At 37.5% G+C, this 23,096-nt stretch overlaps 2 protein-coding genes across 2 annotated transcripts in view; one reads left to right on the top strand and one right to left on the bottom strand.

The window, feature by feature from the left end:
* Nucleotides 1-12,959, top strand: part of SLC25A12 (solute carrier family 25 member 12) — a 49,776-nt gene extending 36,817 nt beyond the window's left edge. Inside the window, exons 14-18 of the mRNA XM_086465967.1 lie at nucleotides 7,213-7,353; nucleotides 9,306-9,444; nucleotides 11,598-11,756; nucleotides 11,934-12,024; nucleotides 12,562-12,959. Of these exons, the coding sequence (XP_086322093.1) occupies nucleotides 7,213-7,353; nucleotides 9,306-9,444; nucleotides 11,598-11,756; nucleotides 11,934-12,024; nucleotides 12,562-12,751 (720 nt within the window). The 3' untranslated portion in view covers nucleotides 12,752-12,959. The remainder of the gene's footprint in view (nucleotides 1-7,212; nucleotides 7,354-9,305; nucleotides 9,445-11,597; nucleotides 11,757-11,933; nucleotides 12,025-12,561) is intronic.
* A 2,959-nt stretch (nucleotides 12,960-15,918) lies between these two features.
* Nucleotides 15,919-23,096, bottom strand: part of DYNC1I2 (dynein cytoplasmic 1 intermediate chain 2) — a 28,810-nt gene continuing 21,632 nt past the window's right edge. The window contains exons 10-17 of the mRNA XM_086465750.1: nucleotides 22,718-22,843; nucleotides 21,610-21,756; nucleotides 21,166-21,279; nucleotides 20,678-20,811; nucleotides 19,525-19,669; nucleotides 18,538-18,678; nucleotides 17,407-17,532; nucleotides 15,919-16,698 (exon numbers count right to left, since the gene is read on the bottom strand). Coding sequence (XP_086321876.1) covers nucleotides 16,585-16,698; nucleotides 17,407-17,532; nucleotides 18,538-18,678; nucleotides 19,525-19,669; nucleotides 20,678-20,811; nucleotides 21,166-21,279; nucleotides 21,610-21,756; nucleotides 22,718-22,843 — 1,047 coding nt within the window. The 3' untranslated portion in view covers nucleotides 15,919-16,584. The remainder of the gene's footprint in view (nucleotides 16,699-17,406; nucleotides 17,533-18,537; nucleotides 18,679-19,524; nucleotides 19,670-20,677; nucleotides 20,812-21,165; nucleotides 21,280-21,609; nucleotides 21,757-22,717; nucleotides 22,844-23,096) is intronic.

Here is a 23,096-nt window from a genome sequence, read left to right as displayed (position 1 = left end):
ATGTAATTCATTAGAGTTTTTCTTTGTGTTGTGGTTAAATTAATAATTAAAATCAAACATCTAATAAACAGTTTTATTATTTTACATTCTTTTGTACTGAAATGTATAATACTAAATTCAATCTACATTAGAAGCTTTCCCACTTCCTGGTAGGTACTCCTTTTTCAAAATAATTTTGTTATCTTACTGTAGCGACCATGCAAAAATTGGGGAGAAATCTAAGTTTCAGATAAGCTTTCAGAAAATTGGATGTTTCTGTCAAGCTAAGCAGATTTATAATCTATCCCAACAACCCTTTCTTCTAGCTGATTGTCTTACCTGATATTCTCATTTTTTTCAAGATAAGTATTATCTCACTCAATCTGGGAGAATTTTAAACAAAGTTGGCCTTTGTAGGAGAGGAGTTGGCCACAGTTGGCAAGCTCAGGGATGTTCACTTCTTTGTAGCTTCCTCTGGATCATCTGCTATCTTACCAGTTGATGACTTTTCTGTCTGTACTGCTGCTTAATTCCGTTTTAGCAATTTTGCTTCTTCCTAAATACCAGGAATTTTATTAGCAAGCCTATAAAGTTTATTCTAAAAGTCTGAAAAGTATCAGTTGACTAAAGCAGTAGCAAGTTGATATGTTAGTCTGTCTCATCCTCAGTCCTTTTCATCCTCATCATGACAGCTCTTTTCTATGTTGACTTGCTTGCAAACAGGATTGATCTTTGCACTTCTGCTGTCCATTGTATACTGTTTTTCTATGAAACAGTATGAGACATAACCAACAGTTACATCTGAGGAAGTGCCACAAGTAAGCTTAGTCCGTTTCTGTGTGCAGGGGCACACAAGACTTTCTGTTTGAGTGATGCTACCTTTCTTCTTTGTTTTTCCTTTATTCTGTTCCTTTGCTCTCTGTTAGTACAAAAAGATGAGTTACTGTGGGACTGTTTGGGTTTTATATATGCCAAAATTATTTTCAGCATCTGTATTTGGGTAACTTGTTTTTTTGTGTCTTTTCTTTATTGTTTGACACTTAAATATTTTGCTAGTAGTACACTATAAATATAGGCTAAATTCAAAACATGCTTTTCGCCTTGTCATAACATCAGAAGAAACAGCGTTGTGCCCTTATGTAATTCTCAGAGATGTACTTATTACTATCTCTGACCATCACTTGTCTGTATTTAGTGTTGAACCTTCTCCTGATTAACAGGAATGATGCAGTTTTTCATCATTTCTGGTGTGGAACTGGTAGTAGATGAGCAAGATAAGCAAGCCATATTTTCAGCTGTTTTATAGAGTTTCCAGCAGAGGCCTTCCTGACCTTTGAAGGCCCACCCTCTTGTGAACCATACAAAAGCACATTGTGCATGCCACAGTCCTCAGCTGGGAACAAAAAAAATTCTTGTGAGGAAGTGGAGGCAGCTTGGGAAAGACTCCAGCAGGCCTAGGAAATTCTCCTCTCTGGATGGCAGTGCCGTGTCAAAGCCTATGTATGGTGTTACAGTCTTCTAAGACCCACACATGAAGACAGGTGAAACCTTTGACATTAAGACAGTAGTGTTTCAAGAGAAGCTGTGTCGGCTGTTCAGTATCCTCAGCTCTGGAGTGTCTGCAAGAAGTGCTATACTATCCAGCAAAGGGGCTGCCTACAGACACGTGCTTCCTCCAGAAATGGTAACTCTGAGAGACTAGATCTCTTTGGCCAAAATCTTACTTCTCAGGCTCCAGTTATTCTCAGCTCCTGTAAGGTTATGGAATAAATTCCCAGTCCCAGTAAGAGGAAATGTCTTCATTCTCATAGCCGTTAACAGAGACACCTGCCCACGCAGCGGCCTATTTATCTGGTCAGCTGCCTGTCTGTTGTCTTTCCTTCCTTACTGCAGGGCAGGGACCTCCCGCAGTAAGGCAGCCCTTGCCCTGTGCTCCTTGAAAGCTACCTGCTAGCCGCTGGGCAATGTAAATGTCACTGGGAGGTGTAGGGTCTGCTCTGTCAGAGGCCAAATATTCCCAGCTGTTCCCAAGCTGTAGCTGTATTTGAAATCTGCAGAACAGCTACTTGGGGCAGCTCAGTTACAGCAGCCAGGTCATACCTGTCAATGAAAGGGCTCTGGTCCCTGATCGGTGAAACTGATATCCCATCTTCCTCCCTTCCCCAGAGTATGCTGGTTTGTTAATCATCAACAGCACTATCTGCACTTACGCATGTTCAGAGCAAACAGTTTCTTTCCCTACTGTTACTGTAATTAATTGAATTACATTTCATTGTAATTCAGTGATTAGCCTGCATGCCTGCCTTTGGAGTTTTCAGCTACCATTAGCTTTGAGTTGCAGGGGACAGAGTGAGGCTTCGGCAATGCTTTCCCGTATCCCGACAGCAGCTGGGGAAGCAGAGAGCGCACACCTGATGTGGACAGTGCTTCTCAAAGGAACTTACACGCATGATGCATGTGAGTACATGGTGAATGGCGAGGTGCTGTAGGGCAACTGTTCGTCCTCAGTTGGGAAGCGATGTTGAAGTAGACGTCTAATGCTATGTAAATGATTCATAAGTACTGTTACGATAGGCAAAGATACTGTGATTTTAAGCTTTAATTCCTGTGAGTTACAGAGGAAAAAAATTGATTCTTCCCATCAATGCAGGGTGCATGGTGCTTAGCATTTTGAATGGATGAGTCGTGTCTCATCAGAAAGATGTTTCCGATTCATGCTGCAGGGAGGAAGATGATGTGGGGTGCCTGACAGAAAGGGTCTAAGAACCCTTCTTGGAGCTGTAGGCAATGCAGCTGTTGATGTTTAGGAGTGTGGGATATGTGTGTGTTTGCACATAACATACACATAGAAGTCCAAATTTACTACTAATTTAAAAATGCTTATGTATTTAAACATTAAAGGTAACATTTACTCTATAAATATTTTTATATTTTCGTATTTTTGTAAAAATAATTTTCGTATGTACTTATACATACATACACACAAGCATGTATATAGGCTTAGCAGGCAAATAGGAATATGTCAGATATTTATTTTTGAAAAAATAATTTGAAATGTTGCTGGTTTTATTTCAAACAAAAATACAGAATTATAGCTGTCGGTACTTTTCCTTCAAAATACACTTTACTTCTGTTAATATACTTTAAACAGGTAAAGTTAGAAGCAGAATTAAACTTTACTGCTATATCTTGGTCTTAACTGCAGAGATTTAAAGTTAGGGAGAAATTTATTCTTTAGTAAAAGAGACAGTAAGCTTACTGTAGGTGCATGAACAACGACAGCTTTGCCTTGAGAAAGAAGTGCAAGTTCTTTTGATGTTTTTAAACCAGACTGTTTTAAGTAACATCTTATTTTAGCTGCTTGTATGGGACGTAGTTGTGGTCCAGGATGTGGTGGCTTCAAAAAGGAAGGAAGGAAGGAAGGGCTTGAAATAGGCCTCTCCCCCTTTGTAGCATATGCCTCTCGGGTGGAATTGGAAAGGGCAAAAGGTCTCATGTTGCAGGGTCATTTGTGTATTTCCTTCAGCCTTTGGCATGTCATGGGGCATTTGCTGTGGGATCTCAAACTACATCTTTTCTCTCATAACCTTTGCTGTCAGATTTAGTTCCTTTATTTGCTCCTTGTAGAGTTATTTTACATGACATTAAGGTTAAGTAGAAGCTTTTATTACTGGTATTTTTGATGTGTATGAATAACCTCCATTCAGAAACAAATTTGTCAACCTTTTTTAAAGTGTCTGTTGTAATTTGTGTGTGAAGGGAGGTTTTTATGGGGGGAAAATCTAGATTTAGCGCACCTTCTCCAAAAGAAATTCAAGGACTGCAATATATACCTCCGTGTATATATACATGTGCATGTGTATTTAACAAGCATAGCTGACAGCTGTAGTAAGATATTTTGAACAAGAATGATGATGATTGCCAATGACTTGCACAGAAGCATGGAGATTTGTATTGCAACCCTGCGCACTGCCGGTTCATTTTTATTTGGAGATCCTTTGTGTCATTCTCCTCTGCACCTTTTTCTGGGGAGCGCTTTTCCCCTGCCTCACACATTCTTCCTCAGATAGATAGGCAACCATTTACTTGAAGCGAACAACCGACCAACCCTCGCATTCGTTTTTAAAAAAAGATACACGATGAAGTGAATTTCCTTGTGTTACATGTTCTGCATTAAAGCCAATGCTTGCCTTATCTGTACTTGTGACATGTCTAAGGGCCTAATGCATTCATGCAACTCGGTGAATTCAGTGCTCCTGTTAACGTGAATTGGATCACTGCTGTGCAGAAAAGTTTGCCGAGCGCCAACAGTATGAAAAGTCAAGACTTGGACAGAAGTACATATTACTAATACGAGTATATAACTGGGTATCTTGGCAACTACAGCTCTTTCTGAGAAAGCTGTCTGTTGAGAAGTTTGTTAACACTGTAAATACTCAGTGTTCAAAGTGTTAATGTAATTAAAGAGCTTTTCAAATGGTTTTCTACTGATAATATAAGCATATGTTAGGGGTTTCCTTTTATTTTGCTCAGAAACCTGATCATCAAGCTGTATTTTAATATTAATATTGTCATAATATATAACTCTGTATTAATGATATACAATTTCTAACATTGTATATATAATTAGTATTGCTACCAAATTATTAACATGTGTTGCGTTTAAAGTCTTTTCATTTCTGTATCAGAAGAGGGCTGTTGCTTATTTTAACAGAAAGGTAGGCAGTTGTGCACCTAGGAGAGGAGACTGTTAATTGCAGGAAGATTGAATTCAGGGTAGAAAATAGAAATGTTTACGAATTGGCCTATTTGTGTTTCTAAGGCGGGTGTTAGGCAAATAGGAAGAGTTATTTTGGCTGCTCTGCAGGATGTGCTAATTTAGAACATTAAAAATAAAAGATGGAATTTCACATTAGATGTAAACAAAGAATGCATATTTAATAGGTAGGTAGCTGGTAATTGTCTAGAAGGAGTGAATTTCTAGCTTAATGTCTAAACTTTAAAGTTATTTGAATTTTTTGTGCAGTGCATTGTATTATGTAGTAAGAGCATTCTGCTTAATGTTTTATCTACCAAAATTATTTTTAAAAATGATGTAGGGAAATGATAAACTTTTGAAATTGGTTTTCTGTTCAATGCAATATGAACAAAAAAGTCAGTTATTGTTTAACAGAACTTGCCAGATGTGAATTTTATAAACTTTATTTAGATTGGAACTTTTCCTAGCAGGACAGCCATTACATCTTGCATGCATAGGTGTGTATAAAATGTGAAGGAAAAGGTGAGGTAGAAGTAAAGTCTGAAGAATGGCTTTGGACACGAGGGGTGTCGGGTAACTGAGCAAACACAGTGCAGTAAGTCCAGGGAACAGAGAAGATGAGATCAGTTTGGCTGATCTGGGAGTTATAGTGGTCTTCCTGATGGTTGCAATAAATGTCCACAAAAATGGAGGCTTTGATTTTCTTTCAGAGAGGTGAAGTGAGAGAATAAAATGTAGATTAACAACCTAGACTGATTATTTGAGTGGGAAGTGTTAACGACAGTAACTAATACAGTGGAGATAATTAATCAAAAGCAGGGGTTGATCTCCCACTGTTTGGGTTAAGGTGCCATAACATTGATGATTTTTAGATGTCAATATGGAGTCGAGTAACAGATGGACTTGCAATGAAAGGATGGCAGCGTGCTCAGTGAAGGTTCAGTGCAGTATCAATGCTTGGTCAGTGAAGATTTTGATGCTTCATGCCCCCCATCCTATAGATACTACCCAAGCGCTTGATCATTCTGCGTAAGAGCTGTTGAGGTTTGCAATGCTCTTTTGTCTCAAGTCCAGAATAATTCAAGTTACCAATTTCTAAGGCATGCTTCAGGGCTAATCTCAAGTTTATTCTGCCTGCTGCTGGAGAGAGGAAGATTGTGCTATAGGGAGAAAGGATTAGCCTTCATTAGTTCTGAATCAATTAGCAGAGAACACCATGCATGCTGCCCAGGAGGTGCTGTTGATTTTACTTCACACACACACACCCCCACACCCCACCCCCACCCCCCCCCCGGCATCACAAAGAGAGTTTATTTCCCGGGCAATTTAGATGTGGAAAAAAGCTTTAATTGCAGATATGGTGCATCTTTTTCCTTCACTAAAATTTGATGGGTTGGAGGAATAGCTCAGGATCAAGAGGAGTTTTTAGATTGTGGAAGAAATGCTTTTTAAAGTTGGCTGTATTCAAGTTGTTATATGCCATAAATTTTAAGGAGGTGGGTTTAATTTTTAAATGAAAAAAGGTGGCTTAGGAAGAGAGGGGAAAAAGAAAGCTTAGTAAAATTTAGCTGTTTTGTTATGAACCACACACTTCTCTAGAAGTGAATGGTAGTACCTACAGCAAACCAGGGAGAAATCTAAACATGTCATTTCAAATAGGTTTACATGCTTCTGAAACTGAACTGTCAGACTGAATCTCTCTCAAATCTGAAACAGTTCTTTGAAAGTCTTTGGTTAAAGTGCAGAATCTGAAGCAGCTCTCCCACACTATTGCTAGGAGGTTTGCAAGGAGGTCCTTCAGCACTGCTAACAGAGTATTTCCTGCATGTAAAATCTGTCATGCTCAGCTCAAAGATGACTCCCGTTTCTGTCGAGTATCGTATTTTGAAATGTTACTCTTCCTATTTAAATTTTATATTTTGTTTCCACTTACAATTAAAGACTGCTAAATGAAACTCCAGACACCTTTTCTAATAATGTAATATTATACCATTAAATGCAAATTTACCTTTTAAACAGCATCACCACTAAATGCAAATAACATGTCTACACATTGGTGATGGATTATTATTATATAAATATAAGGTCGTCTTTGTATGTGTTCGATGCTCTAGTAGCACAAGTCTAATGATTATTTTAGTTTAGTATTTTGTGTAATATCTGATAGACTTTTAGATGCAGCTACAACTTCTAAAAAGGGATGTCAAGGAGAAAAGCAGAGACAATCTGAATTAGTCCACCTCTGTGGGCTATAAACATATAAATGTAAAAATTTATTTCATGCAAACCCATGATTTCTGATTCAGGGCTTTTAACTTCCAGACGGGTGCTTTATTAAATACCTCTCATATATTTTTACATGAGAATATCAGCCAATGCAGTGAGAAGTGAAGGCACTCAGCACCTTGCAGAAGTCAGCCTGTCACTACATGCTCTAGTAATGCAATTTACTTTCTTTTTCTTTGGGTTTGCAGGCAGGAGCTTCCCAGGTCATCTTCACTAATCCTCTGGAGATTGTAAAGATTCGGTTGCAGGTAGCAGGAGAAATTACTACAGGACCCAGAGTCAGTGCCCTCTCTGTTATGAAAGATTTGGGCCTTCTTGGTCTTTATAAGGTATGTATTTCTGATTTGAGGGGCTTCATAGTTTTATGCTGAACTTTTACATTGTTGAAACTGTTAAAAACAAAGACATCTTTTGAATTTAAAACCAATCTCTTCCTGCAGGGCAGCCCCACAGTGGAAAACTGAAGAAAACTCACTTCTATATTAATGGCAGTGGGATACAAAAAAATTCTCCCCCATTCTATCCTTTGGGCTTTTATGCCGAGCTACAGGGAGTCCTGTATTACAGACCTGCTGGCTTCTGGCACTGATCATTTCATTTGGTGGGGTTTTGTGAAAAGTTTCTTTAGCTTTCCCTGTGTGTTTTTCTTATATTTATTTTGAATGTTATCTCTATTGTTATCTTTGCAGCAGGATATTCTCTTTGTCTTAATAACTTGACGGCAGTGAAACGGTAGTGGAGTTTAGTAGGATTCAGATTTTTAAGATGTTAAGTGGTGGGATTTATCAATAACAAATTCCACTAAAAAAACCCATACTGTACTGTACTTCAGCAGAATGCCAGTCAACAGATTCCTTCCCTGCAGGTATACTTACTACCGTCATTACAGATCAGATGTAATGGAGCAGAAGCTATTAGTTTTCTTAAAGAACGAAGAGTATTTCTTCCTCTTATCTTCTGCCAGTGCAAGGGTAATACGTAAATTCAGCAGTTATATTAGCTGGGCACTTACAAAAAAATAGTTTCATGTGATTTTATCTATACACCTGCAATAATACTATAAAAATGTGCAAGTTTACTTCTAGAGCAGAAGCTTTTGTTTTGAATTCAGTAGATGAGATTCACGACCATTGCATTTCCTAAAGATCACAGGTGTTTTGGTACATGGGACAAAATTACTGTTTCTGTTTGCAGTAATGAAACAATTGAGCTTACTAAAAATTCTGTTGTTCTTTAGAATTGTGAATAAGTTTTAAGAACTCCTTTTAGAGCATAAAGTATCTGCATGAAAATAATTGAAGTGATGAGTTTCTTTTTATCAGGTCCTCCGCTTAAGCCACGTAGGGTTTGTAATGTGCGCTGTCTGTTAATAACTACTGGGTGACTGGCCTCAGGTGGGTCCATTGTGTGGAGGCTGCTGGCTTGGAGTATACCAGTTGGGTATTTAGGCAAGGAGCGGTGGGTTCGTAATGTGCGTGCTTTCAGGGTATGCAAATGAGATTTTTGGACATACAAAGGCTTAGTACAGAAGGAGTTAGTTGGTAACAGACTGATGAACAAAGGTACTAGAAGACGACTATTAGATATGTTTTATTACGAGTATTGCGCTGTTTTTACAGCATGCAAAGTTCTGTTAAGGAATTCTTTGGTCAGTTTGTGGCCAGGAGCTACTCCTTGCAATATTGTCATAGGCCACTACCTTTGTCTCCGCACATCTTCCCCTTACTAAATGGCTCCCATTTTGCGGTGGTTTGCCTGTTTTTGCTAACCTTCTAGTGCAGCTTCTTCAGTCAAGCGGATGATGATCCATGGAGATCTGTATGAGGACTTACAGTTCTCACTGATATTTTAGTTATGCTTTTGAGCTTGGTGGAAAAAATGGCACGCGGGGACTTGTCTTGCTGCTTCTGTGGTTGTGGGTTGTTGTCAGCAAGACATAAGGACAGACCTTTGTCACTGTCTTCATCGCATTTGGATGTGTCATATGTAAAAGGTATTTGTCCTAGGTACTGATGTCAGTATTGATGTCACGCATTGCACACCAAAATGAGACATGAACCTTGAATCTTCCTCATTCTAGAACTTCCTTTAAATGTGCTTCATTCTTTTTTTCAAGTTCAACCCTACATCTTCTGTTTCCTGAGACATTTTATTTTTCTGTGTTATTTACCTGGTAGATCAAAAGAGCTAGGAACTTCCTGGGCTCAGACTGCTTGCTGGATATGAGTTTTAACCTTATTCACAAAATTTATTTGCATTCTGTCTCTTTTCTGTGTGACAGGGTGCCAAAGCATGTTTCCTCAGAGACATTCCCTTTTCTGCAATCTACTTTCCTGTTTATGCTCATAGTAAACTGATGCTTGCTGATGAAAATGGCCATGTGGGAGGGCTTAATCTCCTTACAGCTGGAGCCATTGCAGGTAATTTTGCAGAAGGTTTTCTAGAGGTAATTTTTTTTTTCTTTTTATGAGTAATATTTAATATTCATTCAATAGCCCCATATAAAGGAAGGGTACTGTACCATTGTATCTGATTTAGTCTAAATTTGATCACTGTTATCCTTAGTGGGAGGCGATGTAATTTTGATGAGAGCTAATTACATTTGCATAATGTGGATAAACAGCGTAATGCAGCTCAGCAGCTTGTAGTCAAATTTGATCTGTCTGTCTCAATGGGGTTTTACTTGTTACTGCGCTCTCAGAGTTGAAGGCTAATTTGAATCTTTGATGAACATAAAATGAGAGATCATAAGAGCTAAGAAGAAAATGACTTACCTAGTTTTGGATTCCTGAATAACTGAGAAGAAACTTTGTTCAAATGTAATTGCTAAAAATAGGGCACTGGTTTGTAAAGAAGCTGAAGTTAAAGTATCATACTCTGAAATTTAAAGTATTTTAAGGCTTCTCAAAAATATTTAGTATCAAAAGAATATGCAGCTGTGATAAACAGTTGGTTTTACTCAATTGTGAATGATTCAGTGTTGGAATCTGTGCAGTTTAGAAACATTGTTGAGCTGAACAGACCTTTTGTTACTTAAGGTCATAAGGAATCACAATACATACATCAGTCATGAGCCGTCTGTGCGTAAAGAGCAGTTTCCCGTATTGGACTTGATACAGAGCTTGGCTGTACCTGCACTTTGCCAGCTGGTATGTTCCTCATGCCAGATGGAAGGGAGAGACCAGCTAGGAAACTAGTAACAGATTTGTAGCCTTGTTTATTCTCAAGTAATGCAGAGCTGCCAGAAATGGAAAATTGTTTAGCTTACTGTACTCATAGAAGCAGAGATAAGTATTATCATTTAACTTCTAGCTCATATAAAGACTCACGGGTTTATTTTCAGATTGCAACTTCAGAGCTCTTCTTCATTTGCTTGATTAGCGTTTCTGGGTCACTCATACTCCACGATGAGCCCTATTAAAAATGTGTGTTAAACTTGTAGGCCTTGTTTTATAGCATGTACAGGGATCTGCCTTTCTGAATTGCAAATTTCAAATTCCTGATTGCTTGATCTATTCCTGTTACACACATGCAACAGGGAAGAATACAGTCTGAACATATCTGCCTGTAGAGGAAAATCTGCATATGGTTGCTATTAGTGTATGCTTGTAGGCTTAACTACACTGCTTCTGGTTTCCTTTAAAACCTCCTGAATTGGTCAGTGACGCTTTAGAGTTTACGATCACCTGTGCAAATCAGTGACATGTTAAATTTTTAAATCAATATTAACCAACTGTAAAAGTTCAACAGAAGTCAAAATCAATTTCAGAATTCCAAGTCAGAAGATTGTTCCTCTCTTTAAGACAATGAAATTTTTACATTATTCAGAAGTATTCAGAAATATCTCAGATACCACAGTTATATACTGCGGAGTGCATTTCTGAAAACTTTGACTAGAAAGCTGAGTGGTGCCTTGGAATTGGAGATTTGTCTTCCATCACTGTTGGCTAATATCACACTGTTGATACTAAGCAGACTTGTAAAACACCTTCATTGCCCCCAGTCTTTTTATGGCTTGCCTGTTGAAGTAAGCAGCATCTATTCTCCTACAGAACAGTCCAAACAGCAGTATAGACATGTTTCTGTAGAAGAGTTGATTTAAGAAGTAGTTTTCTTATTCACTCCTTTAACAAATGGATGTGTAGGATTCAAGTTCCCAGATCAACCATCTATGTCATCTGCAAAATATGTTATACAGTATTAGCAAATACAGTAAGGTTGCACAATGAAGTTTTGTCAATAGATAATTCTTATTAGATATAACGTGTAAATTTAAAAATGCCTCATCTTTTTGAAACTACTGTTAACAACGGGCCACTAGATGTTGAGAATTGCTGTTGCTAGCTTATTATTATTTTCTTTACTACCAGTTACAGCATTTAAATTTAGAAGAAACTCAAAACTATTATACCAAGCACAAGTTTCTCTTAGCATCAAGTGTAAGAACTTGCACTTTTAGTAACGTCTAATCCTCGCAAAAAATATTGTAGTTTGCTGTTGTGTTTTTCAGTTAGAAGTGTTTCATCTTTTACAAGATTCTTTGTGCAAATTAAATGTGGTTTTCTTCTAAAAGGTGTGCCTGCTGCTTCTTTGGTAACCCCTGCTGATGTCATCAAGACAAGACTGCAAGTGGCAGCTCGCGCTGGTCAGACGACATACAGTGGAGTTTTTGACTGCTTTGGAAAGATTCTAAGGGAAGAAGGCCCTTCAGCGTTTTGGAAGGGAGCTGGAGGTGAGAAGGCTGACCCCAAATCTGCAAATTAGCACTTTTTTTGTTAAGGACTCAAATTAGATCAGTATGTGCAAGGTCCAATCCTGAAAAACATAACATCTTGTTAAAAATGTTTAGCTTCTCCCCTGAGAAAAATATTTTCTTTGTTTGACACTATGATTTGTAATTTTTAAACAGCTCGTGTGTTCAGATCTTCACCCCAGTTTGGTGTTACTCTGGTCACTTACGAACTTCTGCAGAGATGGTTTTATGTCGATTTTGGAGGCCTGTAAGTCAAATATTTGCTTTTTTAGCTTGTGCAAAAAATCTGCCAAGTTAAAAAAAAAATCTTACTTTTTTTAATGCACGGGATCTCTTAAACTTGGTGACTTTGAGCACCTGTACTTAAAATTGCAGTATGCAAAAACTCCCCCGATCCTTATGTAAGTGAGAGAAGCTTGCATGCTATTTCTACACAGATAAGGACATAAGGAGCCATTTCAAATTTATTTAAATACACTACATAAAACTTGTATTTCCATTGTAGTAAGGTGTTTTGTCCATTTTCTCCATGTCAGTGGAAGTGAAAACAATTTACAAAGCTATCAATCAAAATGTAACTTCAGTTTTGGTCTTGATTTCTCATTAAGTAGTGGTCTGAACTCTACTTGACCATAGAAGTGAATTAATTAAAGGGCAGCTTTAACAGTCTTCCATACTCAGATAAAAGCCTTAAGTATTTAGTCTAGATTTTGTAAAGTTATTCAGGCTTAAGAAAACACTTCAAATAAAGGAAAGATTTTTTTTTTCTTCTTTCTTCAAACAGCAAACCCTCTGGATCAGAACCTCCCCCAAAAACTCGAATTTCAGATCTTCCTCCTGTTAACCCTGAGCACATAGGTGGATACAGACTTGCTACAGCTACATTTGCTGGTATAGAAAATAAATTTGGTTTATATCTTCCAAAGTTTCTCTCTCCTGGCATCACCTCAGCTCAACCAAAAACTAGCAGCTGAATCCTGAAAAGAGGTTTCAACCTAAGAAAGTGATGCAGTGGAAGAAGTTCACAAGAGTAGTACTGTATTTTTTCCAGTCAGCTGCATGTTGTTCTAGCTGAACTGAGCTTGCAGATCTAATTACTCCTTTCTAATATTAATATACACCTGCATTTATTTGTTTATTTGCACACAAGGAACTGATTTAAGCTGTGGTTCTATGCCTTGTTTTAATCAGTGGCACGAATCTGTAGCCTAGACTTTGCCTTGCACAGCTTGCATTTAATGTTACTGTACATATTGTACATCTTTGTACAGAGACATCATGGCATCTATACACATACATTTATATAATGGGTAGTGCAGTTCAAAAGTTTGAAATGTACAGAATGTTTTGAAGGTGTTTTGTTAACAATCGTGACAATAAAATATTTAAAAATACTTAAGTCTGTTCACTTTGTGTTTACAGAAAAGTTGTCCAGTGTGATTTATTTTGGTTTTTTTTCCTCCACAGATTGAAGTTTAAAGATTAGATGTACTCATTTAGTGAATGTACAGTACAGGACGTAGCCTCTGAAGGAATGCATTTCACTGCTAGTAAAGGTTTTAAAATGCAATGTGCTGGCCTGTAGGAGAACACAGTAATTAGATGGGCACGTGCAATATTTTCTTTTGCAGCAGAACTTTGTAACAAAGAATTCCCTCAAAATACATGGTAATTCTAAATGTGTGCTAGATCTTGCCTCTATGGTAGCATATTTAAAACACTGACATATTTGCCAGTTATTAGCAGACTGAACAATTTTTACAGAATTTATTACTCATGAGTGTTTTTTCCAGAATCGAAAACTTTATAAAAAAAAAAAGTGAAGGTGTTCTCTTTATTTCTAGATTGTTTTACTACTGAAAGATCAGATAATTCTGGAGGGGGAAAAAAAAGATTACTTTTTATATGCAAAACTGATTGTTTAGACTTTCAATTGAGGGGAATGCCAAGTAAAAGGAGAGAAGAAAGGAAAAGCTTTAACTTTTTCTGGCTTAACAGATATCTGCCAAAAGTTTATCTGGTGTAATTTTTAAACGCAAAAATGTCAGAGGAAATAGGGCACTCTAGATTTCTACAGTCCTAGAGGAGAAGTAGTTAGTTAGTTAGTTAATACTACCTGTGCAGCCAGAGAAGGGAGGGGTGGGTTTCCAGCCTTGCTTACTGAAGTATGACAACCTCCCATCTTTAGTTTTACATGTTTCTTTCAGGGAGAGACAGCCTGGAGTACATTGTGACCCAGCAGTATAAACTGATTTGAGGTTCTATTGTTTTCTTGCTCAGGTGACAGGAGGCCAAATCAGTTTTAGTCAGCTTATGAAGAAATGGCTTCCTAACAACTGAACACTACAAACACGGACAATCCCTCCTTTAGTTCTAGCCTCTAAGCAAGATGCAACATCTTTCAGTGTTGAATAATATTTAGTGAGCTAGAGGTTACAATACATTGAACCTGGGAGTTTGATCACTATTCTGCAACAGGCATCTACATAACCCCATGAGAAGGCTTCCTGTCTTTTTTTTTTTTTCTGTTTAATGAATTGCCTGTTCTGTGCAGTTTTCTAGAGACAGGTTTCTCAGGAACTCTCTCCCATATCTATGTATTCTGTTCTGCCCTTTTCTAAATAGATACAAAAATTGTAGGTCCCACTGGTGTTTGATTTTTAGTCACAGCTTGTTGACTGACTTTATCAAGGCCTTAGGGGACTTTGCAATGCAAGATAGCACTGTATTTCCTACAGCTCCAAAACTGGACAGTGTGGTTCCCAGGATGATGCTTTACAGTATCTAGCATCACTGCTGGTCTCCCAATGTTGCAGGTATGGGTTTTACAACATTTTTAACCTCTACTCAACTATTTTGTGAGGGAGGATGACAAGCAGGAATGAATATAGAATAGTTTTGTTGAAAATTATTTTATTAGAAGGTTGAAATGATGTAAAACTAATGCCATATGGCTTAAATGCCACAATCCACTGTAAGAAAGCTATATCTACTGGATTTCTGAAAATAAGTCTGAAGGAAATGTATTATTAAATGAGAAGTAACAATCTCAGTAAAAAATGAAAAAAAAACCCCAAACCCCAAAGCAGCAAGACAACAGAACATTCCCCTTGTTAAGAACTCTTGTGCCTACAGGCTAACAATCACCACGTGATCTGCCTGTTCTTTATATAGGTCACATCTTCCTCAACTGAACAGATAGCTGCTGTCATAAGGTTGAGGAAAACACACAAGGTAAGCATCAAACTGAACATTGTGACTTTGCATTGAAAAGGGGGGGGATGACTTTTGACAAGCCAACACCAATGGAAGCCTAAACGCATTTCAAACCCACTGAAAAAGAGAACCTCCTGAAGCTAGAACTGTTACTGCTGCCTGTGTCTGTACGAGCTGCTCTTAACAGAACTGAGACAAGGAGAAATAGAAAAAAAACCAACACAACAAAAACCAAACCACCACAAAACAAACAAGGAAGAAACAAGAATACTTCTAGACATAAAGCTGATTATTAAAGAATATAAACCTATGTCCCAACCATACAAAACAGCTCTTCCAGCAAAATGATAAGCTTGTAGCAGATTAAGAATAGCAGAAAAACCTAGAGTCCTCCTAAGGTAAAGGCATCAGCAATGGTTTAGTGCCTACTTAGTACCAGTCAGAATATTTACTGAAAAAACACAACAAAATCAAACAACAGAATCCCCTGCAACCCAAAACCAGTCCTGATGGGAAACTTTATAATGGCCTAAGAAAGAGTATTCAAAAAAAAATTAACTTTTAACAGAAATTCCAACCGTTCTGTTTCAAGCCATTGAGAGGTTTTGTTTCAATGAAAATGTTAAAAAGCAATGAAAACATCTTTCTTCAACTTAATATGGAAAAGTACTAGCAAGTCTGTAGTTAACAGAATGCAAATCATCATGCTATAGAAATTAAGTCAAAAACTAGTTTCTTATCCTTTGGAAAAGAAAAATTTGACAACAGTAGCCTTTTTCCTTTTGGCTGATTGCTATAGTAGGAAGTGGAGGATGGGGGTAGAAAACGACTCTGTGATGTGTGTAGTAAAACAAAAGCAGCAGCTCCCAGGAAGTCTCCACTCTCAAACTACTGAAGGGACACAGATTAGGGGTCAGGGCAGCTGACAAGTGCTCATATAGTATTTTATTTATGAATCAGTCTCACCTTTTAATGCACCAATGCAAACAAAAAACCTTGGTATTAAATACGTATTTCATTAATTCAGGTCCAATTATCAAATAAGTTTGTAACTACAGACAAATTTTTATTCACATATATTACCTACTACCAGAGTCTGAGGCTTATCTAAATACATAAACAATGAAACTTACTTGGAACATATGCATGCATATCCATGAGTAATTTGAAGAGTTCAAATCAAAGAATGCTTCAGAGATGTACTACCTAATTAAGGTTAGTCTGTGTAATATAGAAAGTTTAGTTTAGAAACAGAACTTTTACTTTTCAGAAATCGATACTGTTACAAAGCGGAAATTTCAGAAGCCCAATAGCAAATTTACACCAGGTTAGTGTTTCAGCAAAAGAAGCTCCTTGCAAAGTCAGTTAACTGTATTAAAAGTTACACAAATCTAAGAATGTGCTTGTAGTTTATATATAAAAAGTGACAATGCAAGATCTGATTTTCAGTGATCTCAATACATTTTCAAAGTCCATAGTTGAATCCATATATTCCTGCCTTAAGCTGCTATTTGAACTGACACATGCTTACACTTTTAAGATTTGCATCAAATCATTCACAAGTCTACCACTGCTGCCTATTTTTAAAGATCTACGCTGGAATACGGGTTGCAGCTTCCTCTTCTGCATCAGCTCTGTTAGCATTTATTTCCGCCAGCGTTCGACCAAATCGAGTCCACTCATCACTGCGAGGAACGGCAATTTGCTGTTAACAAAAAGAACGTTATTTAAACCTACTGATAAATAAAAACTGAGCACATTTTGAACAGCACAGTGCTCAAGTAATGTTCAGAAGAGGTTCCAATAGAAAAGCTTACCTTTTAGTGCAACTTTTAAAATAGTCTAAATAACAAAAGCTCTAACTAATAAAAGAAACAGAATTTGAGAATCCTGTATTTAAGTGTGTAATGATACTATTAAAAGCTTGCATGCTGTATCTCCATCTGAAAGACTGCCTCCAAAGAGGAATACTATTGCCATATTCTCATCCAATCACTTAGCTACTACTGCAGTACACATACTTGCAATAGCAACAGCTTCCCTGCAGGAACAAAGTCAAGACTGCTTTAACTGCAAAATTGTTTGTTCAGTACTTCTCCTGCCATGGTCAGAATTCACATGTTACAAAAGATAAAAATCTCTACAAACAAACCCACTGATTCTTTAATCTTATTTCACCAGCCTTACAAAAACGTTCTTACTTTTTGACTGGCTGCCAGATAGCATGCTAAGAAGTTATGCTAGAATACCTGAAATAGACACAAAAAGGAAACATTCACTTGAAAATAAAAGTTAAACCTTATTCCTTTAATCACAGGGGAAAAAAATTAAAAGCAAGTTGCTAAATAAGAGTAAAAGTCAAAGAAACTTGAGTGTTTTGTAATGTACTTTGCACAATACATGGTATACGTACCTCTCCCACGTCATATATAACTATTTGTCCCTCTGAATCACCTACAGCAATCTCTCTCCCAGAATGTGTCCATCTCACACGGTTCAGAGCAGGGTTGCCCTCCACAGTAATGCTTGCAGTTGGCACCTGTATCCATTTAAAACGCATTGCTAAAAATGCATAAGGATTCCATAAGCCACAGATTACAGAACACACCTAGTCCCTCAGTGCTGCATCAAAAGAAGAGACCAACGTTTCAACTGATGCAGAGTATGTAGATCTCAGACTCCCAGTGGCCTTAAGCTATCACCAGTGACATGACCAAAACAACACATCTCCCGTCCCTTGGCCAAAGTACAAACATCCTCTACCAAAAAGCACATCTGCACTCTTGTCAGACAGAAGGCATAGATATGCATTCAGTCAGACAGCAAGGAGGAGCCCTGGGATCAAGAAAGATTACGACAGAGGGCAGGGATGAAATCAGCTGCTTTGGCAGGTCAAATCCTGTCCAAAGGCTAGAACCAGGAATTCAAATTTGAAGCCACAGGCTGGCATATGGTGCTACAGAACTACTCGCTCTCCTATATGCAGTTTGAAGAAGGAAAATTTTAGGTACTGCATATCTGTCATGTTCTTCCTCCCATCTACCTCCAAGAAGTTTAAGGCTCAGAAAAGATTTATACTATAATTAAGTTTAAAACTCACACCAGAAAACACAAACATTCAATTCTCTATGTTTAGAAACAAATTACAATTTCACTGCAGTATTACCATGGCAATAAGAACAACAGTGGTGTGTGGGTATCGGGTTTGTTCACACTGTTAAGCTACAGGCTGCCAAGGCCATATTGCAGGAGGTCTATAATCACTTTCACAACATGGATCAGTGTTACACTGACAAATGTTTTGCACTCTTGCTACAGGTAAAAAAATTTAATTACTGTTGTTATTAATTTTGAGGAGTCATTTCAGTTATAACCCCACAATCAAAGAATAATATCTGTTTATGCAGAAACTACTAGAACTACAGAATATTTAACAACAACAAAAGGCCAAACCAAAACGCTACAGTAAACTCCTAACATTTTTTTCCCTGAAATGTACAAACACTTTTCCAGCAACATTTTACTGTTAACCTGACTGCCTCACCTCAGTATCATTGTTGAGATTCCACAGGTCAAGCCTGCCCATCCCATCCACACAGGCAAACAAGGCAGGATGAGTTGGAGACCACATCACATCATAAACATAATCCGAGTTGTCTTCAAAGGAGTAGAGAGGTTTGTTATTCTGAAAAAAGCAAACATAACAATGCAGTACCCATACTCTGCACTTCAAAATTATCCAGCTAAGAGGTAAAGCAACACACAGAGCTTCTCAACACCACTATCAGCAGTAACTAAAAAGCAATTCACATTTTGACTCACTCTAAAGAGTGCCTCTGCAAAAAGCAGCCAAAAATTAATGCTATTATTAAAGGTATGTTTTGCAAAGCATGCAGCCTTTTTGCTGGCTGCTACTATAAAACAGTCAGTAGCAAGCCAATACTGTAAGAGACTGTAAATTTAATGCATTAACGATCTTGTCAATCAAGCCAATGATAATTCAGTGACAGCACTTCAGACTATTACTGGGAGATTCTAACTCTATTTCCTCTGCTTTGCATTCCTCAGGGCATCAGGCTAACAGAGAAAGAGGTAATTCTGGCAATGAGAACGACAGATATTTCAATTGCAAGCCTCATGGAGTTCAACTGACATCAGTTTTGCTGCTGTCCCTTAGTCCTCCACAAAATTGTAGCAAAACATTTGCCTTATGCATAACACAAAGTAACTGATTTTACAACATGATTTGCATTTGATTACATTGTAATAATTGTTGATAACAAAGGGCAAAAAAATGAATAGAATGGATCAGAAATATACAAATGATGTACAATCTGAAAGCAAAGCTTTATGTTGTTAACTATAGTTTTGTTCATCAGCTGTCTCCTCCTTGCAGGACTGCTGCTAGGAACCTACAGAGCTTTACAAGATTTTACTTCAATTTACTGAGGTTTCTTAAGTAGCTTACATTATAGCACCACCTTGTGTCAAGGACTATGAAGAAAACCACTGAACTATCTATTTAAGTTACCTTAGTTGTCCAAAGCTTTACTGTCCAGTCAAAAGAAGAGGTGACAAAAAGATGTGAGAAGTCTACAGGTCCAACTGCTGCATGGCAGTTGATACCTGTGATTGGTCCCTGGTGTCCTTCAAACATCTCACTGATTCCAGCTTTGCTGTTTTAGAATATATAACCAAAGTTAATTTACCTGGAAACCATACATCTGCAGATAGATAGCACTGAAATGCAATTTAAATACAGCCACAAGAAGATTTTGCTGCTTTGTACGGATGTTATCCCACTGCAAAAGGCTTCATCACAACAGGATCACAGAAGACCAGGCTTGAATATGGACCTTAACTTCAACACCTTTTTTCTGCTAACCTTAAGTGCCAAAATATACCACAGGGAGAAGAGTCTCATTCAGCAGGTACCAGTCCACACATTTAACTACATTGTTCTCCAAGTAACAGCTAGAACTTCCATTCATACAAAGAACAAAAATTCTGACCTCAGGAATAAGCAGAAAACTCCCACTGACTTAAGTTCCATGTACTTTACAGACACAGGGTTCAGACATAAACCAGTAACAATATATCCCTAATAGCCTCCTACCAGAAGCGATGAAAAAGGAGAGAAACAGATGGGAAGGATGTTACACGAAAGTGATACAATTTGGGGTATTTTGGAACCAAAAAGCTGTGCAGCAAGAGTGATGTATTTGAGATGAAACCTGGACACTCAATTATATTTAAGAAAGCAATTGATAAGATACAGTTGGACAATTTCAAAATAGATTGAACAGCAGGAGAAAAGCTAGCCAATTTAAGATTTGTGCGTGATGTTACTGTACAATTATCTACAGAACCGATACGAAGTTTGGAATGTTCTGCTACAATTCAAATGAATAAAACTGCAGTGACCTACGCTGCCCTCATCAACACAAACAACCCCTAGTCACTGAAGGCAGCACAGCGACAACTCAATATTCCAACTTCTTCTGTTTTTAACAAAGCTCTTACTTGGGAAAAAGTGCGCACTAGAATTCCTATACAGCTGTTTTGAACTCCTTCAAGACAACGGAGTAAATACGCACTATAAATAATTTTAGGAGTGTAAAGCATGCAGGGACTCATCCTTTCACTATTTTTATTTCCTTTGAGTAATTAAAGTTTGCACTCACCTGCCATGACGGCATGCAGTGTACACTGAGCCTTCTTCACTGCCAACAACAAAGTTGTTGACATCTCCAATAGGGAAGGACATGCAGGTAACAGCCACAGCCTTGGACTGTTTGTGAACCAGCTCCATGCTATCCTGTAGTGAAAATATCAGCAACTTAAAAACCTGAAATATTCATATCTACAAAGCCATTTAGATTTCTCAATAGGAGGCACTTTTTTTATTGTACAGAAACTGCAGGAATAAGAAAGTTATTTCTTGTTAAAATTGTGTTCACCACTAACACAGGTACAACCAAAATATACAAAAGGATCAACAGACAGTATTTGATCCCACAGGTGGGGAAATATTTTATCAAATACTTTATCAAGCTACCTTAAGTGCAATTCTGTGTGTTGGGAAATTGTTTATTAATGCTTTTTAGATTCATTAAGTTTTTACAAAATACTGATCTGGAATAGATACTATATATATCCAAAGTTATCTTACCTGTGGTTGGGAAAGCATGTCCAGACTCCAAGAGCATATTTTCCCATCGGTTGAGATACTAATCAAGTTATGAGCATTCTGGGTCCCAACAACATTTACACAGTACACTGGGTGCTAAGAAATGTAAAATACTATCAGGAAAAAGAATTTCCAGGTAACAATCAATTCTGGTATAATTAATATACAGTAAAATATACAACTTCACCATTTAACAAAACATGAAAGATTGATCACAGTATGGTACAAAGAATACTCCCCTATAAAACTGGCACTTGTTTTTCTGACACTTTGATTTTTATAAATAGACCAGTTCTTCAGTGATAGCATTGGCAAAATATGGACATAAACATTTACGCATTATCAATCAAGTGCACTGGACAGAGTTTCTTAGAAGTTAAATACATCTCAACAGGGAACAGTCCTTGAAGATATTTCAACCCCTACCGTGTGAGCAGCAGCTGAAAGTGGAGTTCTCTGCACTGGGGTTCTCTTATTGCTGCGATTATCCCATAGCACTATTTGGCCTGAGTACGTGCCACCAACCACCAGATTGGGATGAAATTTTGCAAATGTAGCTGACATCACTGCTGACTGAAAAGAAAAAAAACCAAACAACAAAATACACAAAACCCCTATCATTCAGTGATGCTATGTCTAAAACTAAAGAAAATGGGACCGAATACCAGAGTAAGTTCTTTGCCTAGATTTAGTCGATACACTATTTCACTGTCCAATTACTTAAGGATTCACAAACCCTTTCTGAACTCCCAACAGTCTTTTAGTTTTAATTTGTATTCAGAAAATGTTCTCGTCCTCTCTTCTTTCATATACGTGCATTTTTATTCCTCCTAGCATAGTTTGTTAGCAAGTGAAGGCTCAGTAACACACAAGATTTTAATAATGTTTTGCCACATTCTGTGGTCATTTTCTTAGAGAATGTACAAATCTGTTTTGATACGATAAAGTTACTTTTGCAATCTGGGCTTTGACAGTAATCTGACAACACAAGATTAGATTTTGATTCAACTACGTAATTTTTCAGAATTATGGCATTTTGAAAATAAAGTGGCTATCCCAGGCTTCACATAATGGAAGAGATTTACATGCTTTTATTTTTAAGAAAACTACTAGAAAACCTCCATTTGCCTTTTTCTTGGTGCATGTGTTTCTAGTTTTCATCCTTGCTCTATCTCCTCAGGCCATCTTCATTTTACTCAATAAACTAAGCTCTAGCAGTATACGACCCCACTCAATCCTCTTACATACAAACCTCTGTGGTTCAACCAGTACACAAGAAGGTTTTTTGTTTTTTAAATAAATTAAAATAAGAAAATGACTTCTCAAATAAGACTGAATTCCTAATGATGTCAGAAATTCCGAAACAGAATAATGTTTCTAAACTGGAAATCTCTAGCTATCAACATCTGTTTGCAAATACATGTGGTTAAAGTGAATGCCAGCCCAATGAAATCATTATGCTGACAAGCATAAGGAAGGTACTTGTCCAAGTTCATCAACACAAAACCTTTAGCCTCCAGAGACTGAATCATACCTGGCAGTGAAAGACATACTCTGGTGTAGTTTTCTTGTACTTCATATTCCATACAAGGGCTACCCCATCAGGCTCGTGAGGTGCATCCTCATTGTTGTTGTACGACGCTACAAGTAATTCTGGGTACTGCACAGTAAGTGAAAAAGACTCAAAGTAAACAAGATGACTAACTAATGGTCCAGGCAATCCTAGAATCTTTGTTTTCTTTCACCAAAATAGGGTTGAACAAAACCAAAAGCCACCTTACATTATGTATAAATGAGAAACTGTCAGTTAAAACTGTAATTGTTTCAAATTTAGCTCATACAACAGCATTAACATACACATTAGAGTCTGGTTTTGTCTTTCATCATAACTTGCTTTTAAATGTACTTTTAAG

Source organism: Leptosomus discolor, chromosome 5 (genome assembly GCF_034619465.1).
Source record: "Leptosomus discolor isolate bLepDis1 chromosome 5, bLepDis1.hap2, whole genome shotgun sequence".
Taxonomy (NCBI): domain Eukaryota; kingdom Metazoa; phylum Chordata; class Aves; order Leptosomiformes; family Leptosomidae; genus Leptosomus; species Leptosomus discolor.
This window is presented reverse-complemented; position numbering and strand designations above follow the sequence as displayed.